We start from the raw sequence: 14,204 nt of genomic DNA on the forward strand, positions 1-14,204 counted from the left end.
CGGGTTGCAGGATGATCCCCAGTAGGGGGAGTGCAGGAGGCAGCCGATTGACGTTTCTATCTTCTCTCTCTTTGCTTTCCTCTCTCTAAAAAAATCAATAAAGACATATTTTTTAAATGTTATATACCAAAAATAAATGAATATGTTATAGATATTATATTATTGTACATGTTATAATGATGTATACAATATATGTCATATATGCTATAGATTTTCTACATTATATGCACATATATACAGCTATACAAACAAACATGCTCAGGAGCCCTACTTTCCTATTTAAATTATGCAAATTAAAATAGGATACTTTTTTGTCTATCAGATTGGCAAAAATGGAAAAGAAATATAATATCCAGTGTTGCAAAGGCTGGGAAAAATGAGGCATCTCATCCACTGCTGATGCTGGTAGGAGGGACTGTAAGAACAACAACTCTTCCCCAAGAGCAATTTGGCATGGTTACCAAAGCCGTAAAAACCCGTCTATCCCCTGAGCCAACGCCACTGTAGAAAGACAGCCCAAGGAATGATTAGAGATGGGCTTAAAGATTTATGTGCGAGGATGTTTAAAGCAGCAATATGGATCATGCCAAAAACAACAAACAGCTCAGGAAGACGAAATTAGTTAAAGAAACAGTGTACCTCTTTGCAATGACATACTATGCAATCACTGTAAGTCATGGTCTAGAAACATTTAAGGTGGGAAAATAGCCATGAAGTGCTGTTTGGTGAGAGAAGCAGGCTCCGTATCTATGTTCCGAATGGCCGAGAAAATTCCCAATGCAAATTTACACGTATAGGGACACAGGGGACTTAAAAGACAAGAGTCAAATTGTCCAACCGTGATTATTTCTGGGTGGAGATTATCTATGATTTTAGTTTTTCTTCCTTTGTGTTTTTCTGGGGTTTCTAAGTTTTCTAAATTGAATTCATATATCTTAGTCATTAACACACACACACACACACACACACACACACACACACTTCATTTTAAAAGTCTAGGTTGACTCCTCTACTCTTCACGGTTCCTACAAACCAGAAAAAAATGGCCCTTTATTTGTCCAGTCTGTGATGGGTTGACAACCACCAGCCTTTTACACGAGGCCCGGGAGACCCTGTTCTCATCCTGTCGCCCCGGCAGACAGTGCGGACAGATTTAGAGTCTCCACCAGTCAATGGCATGACTGCGTAAGTACGGGTCTACCCTAATAGGGTGGAGGTGAGGTTACAGTTCTCTATTTAGCCAATTTCCACAGACAACATACAAAATCAACTCCTGACAGAGGCCAGGGCATGATGAGAGAGATAAGAGAGGAAAAAGGAAAAAAGGCAAAGCGTGCCCAGTGCCACCTCTGCAGCCAAAGTCTAGTCAATAAAATGCATGGGGGGGGGGGGGGGGGTGGCCGTGGCCCAGGCTGTCTGGGTTCCTAGTGGCTCTTGTCATCAAAAGGCTGTAAAACCATTTCCATAAGGAAAAAAATCAAAGAAAACACGTGCATCTACTGAACCCTGGCTCTGGCCAGCACCGTGCAGGCTGCACACCCAGCTCCTCGGTGAGAAGCAGCTGAGAGCAGGGGCCGGGAGCACACGCTCCGGAGGCAGGAAGGCCTGGTTCCCATCTGATCCTGCCACCTCCCACCTGTGTGCTGCTGGCTGTCCCCGCCCCTTCCCCCTGCCCGGTTTCCTCTTCCTCTCCCCGGGGCTGTGGTGAAGACTTGGTGGGCAGAGCTCCGGGTGGCCCACGATGACCCTCCCTGGTGGCACCCAGATTTCTTAGTGTGCTCAGCTTCATCGTTAGGAAGCTTGTTCAAGGTGCCACAGGGGCCAAGTGGCAGAGCAAAGCTTCGAACCCAGCGTGTCTGGCTCCAGGGCCCAGGCTCTAGCATCGTGGGGTGTCACCTCTCTTGGTGTTGGGGTGATGGGCACAATCCCTCGAGTCAACAAAACCTCCACCACTTTCCATTTTTGTGACAACAGGCAAGTGACAAACTCTTTGCAATTTTGCAAAATGAAGCGGTAAAAGTGGTGCCTACCTCAAACCTGGTAGGGCTGTGGCGAGGTTTAAATGAGAGAGTTTATACACAGGGAGTACTGAAAACAGTGTCTGCCTCGTTGTAAGCCAATAGGAAGGTTATCAGCATCCAAGAAGCAACCAAAGAAAAGACAAAGACATATATTATTCGTGTCATGACAGGGGGGAAGCTGGCTGAGGGGGAGCAGAGAAGGCTCCCAGCTGCCCCCATCTTTGGGTTGGAGGGAAGGTCTGCTGGGAGGATGCACGGGGGCCGTAGGCATCCACAGGTGGAGAGAAATAAAGCCTTGTCTCAGAGGAGGGTGTGCTGCTCGCCTGGCCAAGTGTGGTTAAGGGGCTCCGCCTCTGCCCCGCAGGCCCCCATCTCCACTGCCAGGCCCTGGGTAGGCCGTGGCTTGATCGGACACAAATTTAGGAAGTTAGCCCCGCCTCCGGGATGCTGAATGCACTGGTGGGCAGATGAGCGAGATGGAGACAGAGAGGCGTGAGGAGGGTCTGTAGTTTGCAGTGGCGATGGGGGAGAACAGGGAAGTGTGGTCTGAGATGTGCTGGGGAGGTCAAGCCTGGAGGGTCTGACCTCGCCACATCCCCAGCAGGGGACTGTGCAGAAGAGGAGTAGGTCAAGGTTACTAACTTGGGAAATGTCCACGGCTGGAAGTCAAGAGGAGAGGTGCCATCAGGGGATCAGCCATGCGCCAGGACTTCCAGGGCAAACAGAGGTTTCTAATACTGGACAGAGTTGGAAAAAGGAATGGGAACAAAAATAAAGATACCAAACGGAGGCCCAGATCCTGTTCAGAGACAATAGGAGATGGGTGAAGATACAGACACTTGGGGTGAGAACGAATTTGAGGGCCATCTGAGCATCCTGACCTTCCCAGCAGAGGACTGGAGGGACCCTTGCAAGTGGGAGAGGTTCAGGAGAGTTGGGAGAAATCTGGGAACGGTCTGGGGGACCCTTGAGAAGAAAGAGGAGGGAGGCAAAAGGAGGGAGATGGAGAAACGGGTAAAGGTCACTTTGGGTCCAGACACAACAAAGGACACCACCCTCTCCCTCGGGGCCAGGAGGATAGAAATGCAGAAGATAAGCCTCCTCCCCAGGGACTTGGGAGGGTAATTTCTGAAAGCTGGACCACTTTTCTTCTCTTTATCAGAAACCTCTTCATGAATCCTCGCACACCATTTCAGATGTGGTCCAAATAAATTACAGGGCTTTTTTAAAGTGCCGATGCCCATGCTGTCAAATCACCACTTCCACCTGCATTAATTGCTTTGATGGGTCTGCAAACAGCCTTCCCCCTCCCTCCTTGTCAGGGCCCCTGGGAAGCCCATCAGGGAAGGATGCTGGGAACAAGGCTGGGGATGCAGCGGATCCAGGACAGGGCTGTCACACACTGACCTCCGGGCCATGCATCTGCCCTGCCTCCCACATTTTTAAGGGCGGTGGGGACACACAATTCCATCCCGCCACTGGGCTTGACGACTGCTGTGAAATGAAAATGTGGAGACTAAAATCCAGATAGGAGACATTTTTAAAGAAACTCTGTCTACATGGGAATATTAACTACATTTAGTAAGTGACCCTGCAATTCAAACCACTCCCAGTCCCAGTATTTTTTCCCTCCAATAGCACTATTTCTTTTTTCAACTAAGCAGACACAATAGAAGAGTTTCAAAGCCTGAGCGAATGCAGTCGATAACATTTTTCATTACAATGCCTGCAGCGGGACCTCTGTGGCCACAGTTTTTCAGCGTTGGATGTGCAATGGCGACAAGGATCATTTGTGAGGACCACAAGGCAGGCTGGAGGATGGAGAGTCTGAGTCACAGAGAGGCAAAGGGAGCTGCCCAAGGTCACAGCCAAGTACACTCCCAGATGAACCCAGGTCCATCTCCAAAAGCCATCTCTAACCTCTTGGGTGCAGACCTCCCTTCCCTCGATCTTCCAATATATCAGCATTGGAAGAAACGCCTGCTCCAGAAACAGCTAAGGGTGAGGACAGGGTGGGTCAGCGTCTGTGGTCAAGGCAAAGTGGATACATGGGGGAGGGGGAAGCGAGCGATGCTAAGGGAAGGCAGTGCCTCCCAGGCCTCGGTGTGGTTAAGACTTGCCTGGGGTCTTGTTACCTTTCCGTTAAGCTGCCCTGGTGAACCACTACTTCTAAGGCCCAAGACCCAGGCCTCTGATGTCACCTCACTATGCTCCTCCCCTGTAGCCCACAGCCTCACATCTAGAGACTTGTCTATGGAGGCCGAAACATTTGCTTTGCATTCAAAGTGGGGAGGATGCTGATATTAGGAAAACTCAGGTGGAGAGGCAACATAGCTACAAAACTGGCTCCCAGCCGAAGCAAAGCCACAGCCAATTCAGCAGACGGAACACACATTCTCAAAGGGGGAAGGAAGTAAGGGGGGGCTGGGGCTGGAAAAGAAGGGGGGGGGAAGCCCATTTATGCATTCTCGGTAGAGAATAAAGCAGCTTTTAAACACATGAGTGCTTAGCAGGGCCTTGGCCTTCCCTTGAAACGCTGTGGTTTCTTGAAACCTGAACAGTGTTGTTGTTGCATTTAAAAACAAAAAGCCAGAAGATATACCTCACCCAAAACTGGCTCATTGATTGCTTCAGAATGCATAAATGATTCTATTTTGGAATCACAGGCACAGTCAGGCTCATAAACAACCCACTTCTGGAAATGTGGTTTTGATATTAAGAGCAAAGTGACACATGAAATAACCAAAAGGGCCCCGTAGGGAGGAGTTGGGCTGCAGAGGGTGAAAAAAGCTATTGCCCACCAGGACACAGACCACATTTTTTTTAAAGGCCTTTCTCTAAAACACAGCTGATTCTTGAACAACGCAGGGGGTTAGGGACAGCGATGCCCGTGCAGTAACTTAGGTTGGCCCTCTGCATACTCGGATTCCCAGCCACCGGTTGATCCTAGAACAATTCGAGTTTGAACTGTGTGGGTCAATTCGGGGGGAAAAAAATCCATGTATAAGTGGACCTGCTCCGTTCAAACCAGTTTGTTCAAGGGTCAACTGTACAGCAGAGGGCTACCTAGTTACCGAAGTTTTTACACCTATTATGTCATTTGATCACAGCCATCCCGGGAAGGAGGCAGCTGGGAGGTGGCTATGCCCATTTCACAGCTCCAGAGACTGAGTTCAGAGATTCGTGTGAGGTGCCCACAGCCACACAGCTAGCTTCGTGGTAAAGCATCTACTAGATCCTATATCTTCCTCGATTTTCCTACCCGGCACCTGCTATGCTGCACCACACAGACTTCCTGCAGATGGCACACTCAGGGACCACGGCACCCTGAACTCACCAGCCCTGCATTGGGAGCAAGGTCACGCCATTCATTCGGCCAATATTTATTTAGTTATTACAGCACCGACTATGTGCCAGGCACTGCAGAGGTACTCAGTGTGTCACTGAGCAATGCAGACCGGATTCTGTTCTTGGAGCTTACTCGTGGCGGGGAAGGCAGATGATAAACAGAGCGAACCGAAGCATCCTAGACAAGGGCACTGAAGGAAACTGAAGCAGGATAGGGGGTGGGGTGGGGGGGTAGTGAGGGATGCTGCTTTGAAGAGGGAGGCAGGGTGTGGAGGTACGCAGATATCATAACACTTAGAATACTAGATGACCTGTGGCCATGAGAAGGTCCATGAGCCCCCACCTCACCTCACCCCCCCCAACCCACCCCCCGCATGGCTCCCTGAGGACAGGGGCCTGTACCGTCCATCTCTGACTTCCAGCCTTAGGCCTGGCTATGCTAAGTGCTGCCCAGAGCTGAATGGACAAAGGGTTCCACAAGTCGATGAGCTGGGCTAACACCCTTGATATGGGGGCATCAGACTCCCCACTTAGTAAAACGAAGCCTTTGAGTGGTTCTTAAAAGGCCCTGGTATGCCAGGCACTAGCAGTGATGCCACCTGCTTTCTGCAGGAGGGGTCATTGTCTCCAGGAGGCTGGCGACAGAGCCCTGGGGCTGGTGCCCTCAGGAGGTGAGGCAGAAGGGCCACCTACTTCCTAACCCCAGCGGGGAACCTCCTTGAGCACGACTTCCTCGACCTCCTCACCTCCTCGCCTCTTCTGGGAGGGAGAAAGCAGCTGGCACATAGTAGACACGCACTAACGTCAGCCTCCCCCCTGCCCAGGAGAGTTGCAGTAAAGCAAAGTTTGAAAACGAGTGCACTGGCCTCAAGGTGCCACGTCCTGCAGCTGGCACCAGGGGTGCACGGGAAACAAATGGAGCGTCTGACTCCTGCTCCTCGCACCCTTTCCACCTGCTGTGCTAAAGCGGACTGTCCGAGGCACAGGAATCTAAATGCAGCCCCAACCCTGCAGGGCACTTAGAAGTCTGTGAGGGCTCTGGGTTAATATCAGCTTCTTGCTTGGGGCGTGTGTGTGTGTGTGTGTGGGCGGGGGAGGGGGGGTTAAAAAAAGGGGTCAGTTTGAAATATTTGCATTTCAGTCTCCAGCTACCTCCAGCCATTAAAGGCTATTGCTTCTCATGAGAGTGTCTGGTCCCTGCCGGGCACCAGTCTGGGAGTCCCTGAGCAGTGGACTCCCAGGTCATCAAAAGCCTTACAGGAAAGCCAGCTGGAGTGTCATCCCCTGAGGACGCCTGCTTCAGTGCAAAGCCCTCTGCGTGCCGGAGGGGGGACTGTGACTCGGAGGAGATGCGCATATGCTGTGAGCACGAACAAACAGGCGTGTGAAGGGATGCATGCACTTGACAGGTGCGTACAGGCTGTGTGCTGTGTGGCTGAAGGCAGGCGGAGGTGGGAAGCAACAATACACAAAACCCAATTGGTCGGGGGTTAAAGGATCACACTTAGCTTTGCAGCTCCATCCACATGACGATGCCACAGCAGGTGATAAACAACGCGGGGTTTGTGGGAAGAAGGGGTGGGGGTGGTGACGGAAAAACCAGAAGCTGGTGCCGGAGTGATTCTCTCTTTCATGCCCATCTTAACGTCAGGAGGCAGGGATCTTCTACTATAAGAATATCAATCCTTCATAAATAAAGGCATTCTCCCACACCCTGCAAAAACGCTTCTTTGACTTGAACAGTAAATAGCCAGTTAAAAGGATTTTTGTACGACATAGGCACCAGCATTTTCTAAAACCTTGAGGATCAGAGCTTGAGCCAAACAGTCAAGACTAAATTAATGGACCCTCTCGATGTACCGTGTCACCCTCTGGATCCAGCACCCAACATCTCTTCAAGAAACGGTTTTATTAATAGGGAGCTTTCAACCTGTCACTGCTGGCAGGACCCACAGGACCCAAGACAGAGTGCGGAGCCGGAGGAAAGTCCTCGCATACCCATGAGCCTATCAGCCCGGCTTCCCAGTCGGAATGCAAGAATGACACCAGGGGAGAAGCGTGTTTCAGACACAAAGTTGGAAGTGGCTAATAATGTCTAATAGCTTCAGCTAGCCGTGTGCAATGGGGAAATGACAAGTGTGTCATTTAGAACATGCTGGGCCACACACAATGACATTTTAATACAGACAGATTCTTCCCGGGTTACTGTGCAAAAGAAGGGAGGGTGTGATGATAACTCTAATTAAGCGCAAGGGCCAGCCACTGTTTTGAACTTCTGGAACGTTTCAAATTCTAATGTGCTCCTTGGATGCTCCCGGGGGGGACGCAGAGACTGTAATGAAGCCGTTTAATTTTTATCCAGATGAAGCGCACACAGATGTACACCCATCCCAGCAGCACCTGGGTTCCCTCCCTCCCCCCTTTCTGCTCCCTGCTACCTGCAGAATCAAGGACTCAGAAAGCAAGTGGGTAAGTGAATCTGATGTTGAGTGCTTCCAGGGCGCAGCGCTAATCCTACTGCATGCATAATCCTATTACCATTTTTCCCTTTAATCTGGAATGGCATCAGGGTTGGTGCTCTTGGGTCAGGGACCGCAGTCAAGTTCTCCTCAGTACAGTGTGTAACCCATCAATTTCCTGATATAGTAGGAGGCTGCACAGTGCCAAGATTCTCATCTTCCAATCCTTCGCCAACTCTCTTTACTCTGCCTTAAACGAAAGCAATCCCAAAAACATCGCAACGGACATTCTAAATGCCTTGTGTGCAGCACTTATGGAGCAAATCACCGACTGTCTGAGCTGGCAGGGACCTTGGGCGGCCCCTGGCCCACCCAACCCTAGGACACAGAGCGGGTCGGTGACTGGCCCAAGGTCACGCAGCAAGCGTGCCGCAGAGCCCGATGCATCATCCCTGGTCCGGGGACTCCTTGGCCAATTTGTCAAGCGTTTTTGGCTGAAGACCTTTGAAAGGTCTCCTTTTTTATTGTTATTAGCTTGGCTCCTGTTCATTCGAGATAGATTTTTCAAAATCCAAACGTTTCAACATAATTGCAAATAGTAACTGGCTTGCCTTATCTACACCTGTCACTGCTGATGTAACAAACAGGCTTCTAGAGACGGATGGGAGCCCCACCGGACACGGGATGACAATGGAGGCTTGACTTGTCAGAGAGAGAAGTGGAAAACACTGCGAATGTTCAGACTCCTCTGCTCACGGGGAGGAGGTGAGCCTCTCTGACTCATAAACTCTTAAGTAACCTGATTCCTAAAATTCAATTTCCTTTTTATTACACATACACGATTCATCGCTGCTTTGGGAAGCTCAGAGGATCTTTCCCTGCCTCTTCCTACCAGCAGAAGAAAAACAAAGATTTTAAGATGGAAAACACATCTCCTTAATCGCTAAAACATGGGAACAACCTGTCTACGGACAGATGAATGGGGAAAGTGACTGTGATATATATATGGAATATTATTCAGCCATAAAAAGGAAGGCCATTCTGTCATTGGTGACAACATGGATGAACCTGGAGGACATTAGGCGAAGTTAAATAAGCCAGAGAGAGAAAGACAAATACTGTGTGACCTCACGTATATGTGGAATCTAAAAAAGTCATCAAACTCATGGAAGTAGAGATGGGGGCCAAGGGGTGGGGGAAATGGGGAGATGTTGGACAAAGGTACAAACTTTCAGTTATAAGGTGAATAAGTTCTAATGCACAGTTAACTCATGCCAATAGTTAACAATTCTATTATTGTATACTTGAAAATCTGCTAAGAGAGTACGTCCTAAGTGTTCTTAGCACAAAAATAAAATAACTATGTAAGGTGATGGATATGTAAATTAGCTTGATTATGGTAATCACTTTACAATGTATAGGTATATCAAATCATCACATTGTACACCTTAAATATGGACAGTTTTATTTTTCTGTTATACCCAATAAAGCTGAAGGAAAAGCGAAATAAACAAACAAACAAGCAGTCAGCCCTCTGTGTCCTCAGATACGAAATTCAAAGAAAACAGACTCATAGAAAGGTTACCAGAGGGGAAAGGGTGGAGAGTGGACGAAAAAAGTGAGGGGGACTATAGTCAATGATATTGTAATAAGTTTGCTAGATGATTACTAGAATTGCTGGGGTGATCACATTGTAAGGTATAAAACTGTCGAATCACTATGTTGTACACCTGGAACTAGTATAACTAATGTAATATTGCATACCAGCTATACTTAAATTTAAAAAAATTTTTTTTAAAGATAGACTAAGGGACTTGAGCATCCTCAGATTTCGATATCTACGGAAGGTCCTAGAACCAATCCCCCATGGAAACAGAAGGACGACTATAAGTAAATAAAATAAAATTGAAGAAAAAAAGAAAACATATCATATGCTAAATGTGATGTGGTGCCTTGGAGCATAAAAACGATATAAGCAGAAAACCCAGTGACATTTGAGTGAAGTCTGAAGTCGTGTGAGTAGGAATGTGCCTTCACCACGAACTCTGCCCTGGTGCCCTCCTGCGCAGCAGCTGACACAGGGGCTGGGAGTGGAAGTCCTGGTTAAGGCGAGTCTGTACCTCCTAGGAAGCCAGGCCTCTTTGGGCTTCCCGTTAGGGGGCTGAATACCCTTCATGTTGTGGAAATGTGTCAACAGCTCCAGGTGTTCTTCTAAACGGTCCCTGAAACTGCCTGCCCATCCTGCAACCCCAGGTGGAGGCGCTCCCGGAGGCCTTGAGACAGGTTCCGCCTCCTCTGGTTTAAATTCCACCCACGGAAAGTCTGTCCCCCTTTCTCCCTGGCGTTAAGGTGACACAAAGCAGCACCCGTTTTGCCTGTTGCTTCTGGAGGGTCCAAGTGGGTACATTCCAGGCAGGTGATGAGTCTGCACTGGCAGGAAGGGGAGCACCCCGAGACAGGAGCTCATTCTGCCTTAGCGGGCGCCTCCCGGGAAAAGTGACAGGGACGGAGCTCCCACAGGCTCCCACCCAAGGACAGTTCTGCTCCAACCAACCTCTCCCTCTGGCGACAATTAGTTCTGGGGCTTCAGAAACTATGTGGAGAGTTTAGGTTTCACTCTGGAAGCAAGAAGAGTAGATACACGAGCTAAGGCCTGCTGCTGCTGTGAGTCCAAGGAGCACCTTGGTGTACAGCTCAGGGAGGCTCAGACAGAAGGTGCAGAGCGTAATCGGTGAAATGCAGGAGGGCCGGGCTGAAACTCTCAGCCAAGCAGCTCAGCCTTACAGGCATGGCCGAGCCTGGGGGAGAATTAAAGGGAGAGTCTGTGTTTGTAATGTCCAGGTTACCTGAGGCCTTCCCGAAGTCTATCACCTCCGGATGATTAAGTTACTCGGGTCTTTCTTTAATTGCCACTAAAACTGAATCCACTCTTATAAATGCCCATCTGGGCCAAGTATCTTTCAAGTATCGATTTATCATCTGGGAACTCCAGATCGTTTAGGGCCAAAGGCTAATGGGTTATTTCTTTATAAATAGATGGAATGTCAGCTAAAGGGAAAAGATGAATGTGGGGGGAGGCGACCAAGAGGAGGATAGGTGCGTGCAAATCCACAAGGAGCTTTGTCTACTGCACCCACACACCCCAAAACACAAACTGATCAGCCTTTTGCCAGACGCAGCAAATAAGTTTCCAGATCCTCAGGGGCCTCCCTGAGGGGGCAGAGGGATTGGGAAGCAAATAAGGGAAGGTCAAGGTCAGCGATGAGATGGTCATGTCCCAGGTGAACAGTCAGTCACTGAACAGCACACAAGCAACCTCCCTGAACCTCTGCTGCCGAAGGATTTCCCAGCAGCCAGCAGGCCCTCGGCTGGAGTTCAAAACACCTGCGCTGAGGAGGATCAGAGGCAGGGGCGAGGGGCAGGGTGGTGAGAAGCTGGGTCACAGGCCTGCCCTAACCCCTAGGAAGCACTGTCCTTGCAGAGGCAGAGTGTGTCACTGTTGCTTTTCTCCAAAACTATTCACTTCTTGCACACAAAGGTGTGTCCGTGTGTGTGTGTGTGTGTGTGTGTATGACTGCAAGGCATCCTTGAATTCACACAAGACCAACACTATCCATCTCCTACTCCAACTGGTTTTCAAAAGCCCTGGGAAGGAGGTTAGCAAACACACACACATTCCTTTAAACGGCATGGTTAAATCCCTACCCGTAGGAGCTTGTGGTCCTAAGGTTATATTTCTCAATTAGCAGAAAGTACAATCACTCTCAAGAGAGCGGGGGATATGTCTTTGACATTCAGGCAGGGGCCTCATTTCCAACAAGGTTAGGGACTCTTCTCTGGTCCTGATGCCCCATTTCCCACGTGGAGAGCTAGAGGCTCTGAGGGGACAAATGACTTGGTCCCGAATACACATCCTGGTCCACAAAGGGCAGGGTGAAGCCAGAGTTCTTTGGATCCCCAGAACAGCCTCCTGGGGCCACTTGGGGCTAACAACACTTTCTTTGGGGGGCAAAAGCCTACAGAATAATGAGAATACCAGCAGAAGCAGAAGACACCCACTGATTACTGCCGATATGCCAGTGGAGACCATATCTTTTAATGCTCCTAAGAATCCCCAACTCTTTCCACTTTGTGATCATACATTTACCCAAATATTTGATAAGGTCTGTCTCCCACTCATAAGCCTTTATGCCTAAGGGAAGGAAGGGTCCAGATCGGCTTTGCTCATCACTATATCCCAGTGCCAGGCATGTATTTGCTCAATAAACTAGATGTTCCTGTTTTAAAGAAATATTTTTAAGAAAAATGAAGCCCAGAAAGGTCAAGTGAGTTGCCTAAGGACACACAGCAGGGAGCTACTGCCACTAAGAGTAGCTGCCCCTGAACTCATCCCCCAAACCAGAACCCTACCTTGACGGCCTCAGCGTGGGTCACCCGGGACAGGGATTTGTCGTTGACACGCAGAATCTGGTCCCCGACTTTCAGTCCTTCCTTCTCAGCCAGAGAGCCTGGCTCCACCAGCGACACGTAGATGCCCACGCCATGCTCCGAGCCCCCGCGGATGCTGAAGCCCAAGCCTTCATGGGCCTTGGCGCGCCTCAGGCTCACCAGGCGCACCTCCCCTGGCCCCGCGCCGTCGGGGCCGCCCCACGCGGGTTGCCTGTAGGGGGCGGTGGCGGGCAGGTAGAGGCCCTCGGCCGTGTACTGGTCGAAGAGCAGCTGGTCCGAGCGCGGGATGACCAGCCGCAGCATGGGGAGCAGGCGCCGCTTGACCGGGCTGTCCAGCAGCACGCGCAGGGTGCTCACCAGGTCGAAGACGTTGCGGCGCGCGTGGTAGGCGTTCAGGCAGTGCGTGAACTGCTCCCGCTCCGCCTCGCTCAGCAGCGCGGTCAGCGCCTGGTGCAGCTGGCGCACGTTCCCGGACAGCAGTCGGAGCCCCGCGTGCCCTCCGCCGCCCGCCCGGGCCGCCGAGCCCAGCGAGCCGGTGGAGGACGAGCTCACCGACAGGCCGTCCAGCTGCGCGTTCATCTCCCCGCCGAGGGCCGGGCGGACTCGGGGCGCGTGGTGGGGCAGCGGCTGCCCTCGCCGGCGCCGGTGCGACAGCGGGATCCCGGGGAGCACGGAGGTCGCGGCTGGCGTCTGGGTTTGGGGGCGGGGGGCGGGGCCCCGAGGAAGACGACTGGAGTCCGGGCTTGGGGGTGCGGGAGCAGGGTCTGAATCCTGGGGCGGGGGGATCGAGAAGACCTCTGCTTAGAGTCCCAGGCGCGCGAAGACGGAGGGGGTCGCGAAACTGGAGTCCGCGGGTGCAGAGACGGCGGCGGGTGTCCGGGCAAGGCAGGCGCGGCGACGGGATCCCGGGTGGCACGGGTTGGCGGCGGGAGCGGGAGGTCGCGGAGACTGCGGCTGGAGTCCGGGGGGACGCAGAGAGAGCAGTTACATTCTGCAGGGCACAGAGATGGCTGGAGTGGGGGGCGCGGCAAAGCTGACCGCCCCGTCACACCAGGCCCGGGGCTCCCCCAGCCAGGCCGCCCGTTCCTCTCGGGCTGGGGGACCCCAAAATCATAAGTTGGGATGGAGGTGCTCTAGTCCCAGAGCCCCCCGCAACGCAGCCGGTGGAGCCGCGCGGGCGTCCGGCACGGGAAGCGGGGCATGTCCGGGGCAGCCCCGGGATGCAGCCGCCCGGGGACCCCCGCGCCCCTGCACCGCCCGGGCACAGACGGAGCCGCGCGCCCGCGAGCCCGGACTTTGGGAACTGTTGAGCCGCCGGGCCGATCTTCCAGCGAGTTCCGACGCCGTCGCCGTCGCCTGCCCAGCTTTGGCCCCGCCCCCTGGCCCCTCCTCTCCCCCCGCCCTCTCCCCGCGGGCTTTTCAGGAAATGACGTCCCACCTCGCGCCTGGCGGTTGCCTGGAAACGGGGTGAAACAGTCCGGCCCCAGGGAAGAAAGGGGTGAAAGTGGGGGTGGGGGTGGGGGTGGGTAGGGGTGGGCGGAGCTCCCCGGGCGCTGTGAGCCCCCTCCAATTTTCCAGAGGGAGTGAAGAGTGAACCTCAAAACCGCTCTTCCGCGATGGAAGCATGTGCATTAGGGTCGCTTTGGAGCAATTAGCCAAATAGCTAATTCACAATTGTGGCGGAAAATAGCCAACTTTTTGCCTCTCAAATACCAAATGCTTCAGGCTCAGTTTTCTACCTTAAAACGTTGCGCTCCCCTCTTGCACACACTGACATACAAGTTCAAGTGTTTATGTGGACGGTAGTTGGAACCTACTACGTTCAAAAGATAGATACAAGCACATACTGGTGCCTATGGGAGCCAACTCCTCTGCAAGGATGGATCAGACTGGACCCCTGCCCAGTCTCCAGCAGGCAAGAAAGCCG

The 14,204-nt window shown here is 51.8% G+C and overlaps 1 protein-coding gene across 1 annotated transcript in view; it reads right to left on the minus strand.

Annotated features, from left to right (window-relative positions):
• The window catches only part of WHRN (whirlin), a 63,098-nt gene extending 49,503 nt beyond the window's left edge, over window positions 1–13,595 (minus strand). Inside the window, 1 exon segment of the mRNA XM_070430771.1 lies at window positions 12,239–13,595. Within this exon segment, the coding sequence (XP_070286872.1) occupies window positions 12,239–12,856 (618 nt within the window). The 5' untranslated portion in view covers window positions 12,857–13,595.
• Window positions 13,596–14,204: the final 609 nt, after the last annotated feature.

The sequence above is a fragment of the Myotis yumanensis genome, unplaced genomic scaffold (genome assembly GCF_028538775.1).
Source record: "Myotis yumanensis isolate MYYU_CA2020_CCGP unplaced genomic scaffold, mMyoYum1.0.hap1 SCAF_12, whole genome shotgun sequence".
Lineage (NCBI taxonomy): Eukaryota > Metazoa > Chordata > Mammalia > Chiroptera > Vespertilionidae > Myotis > Myotis yumanensis.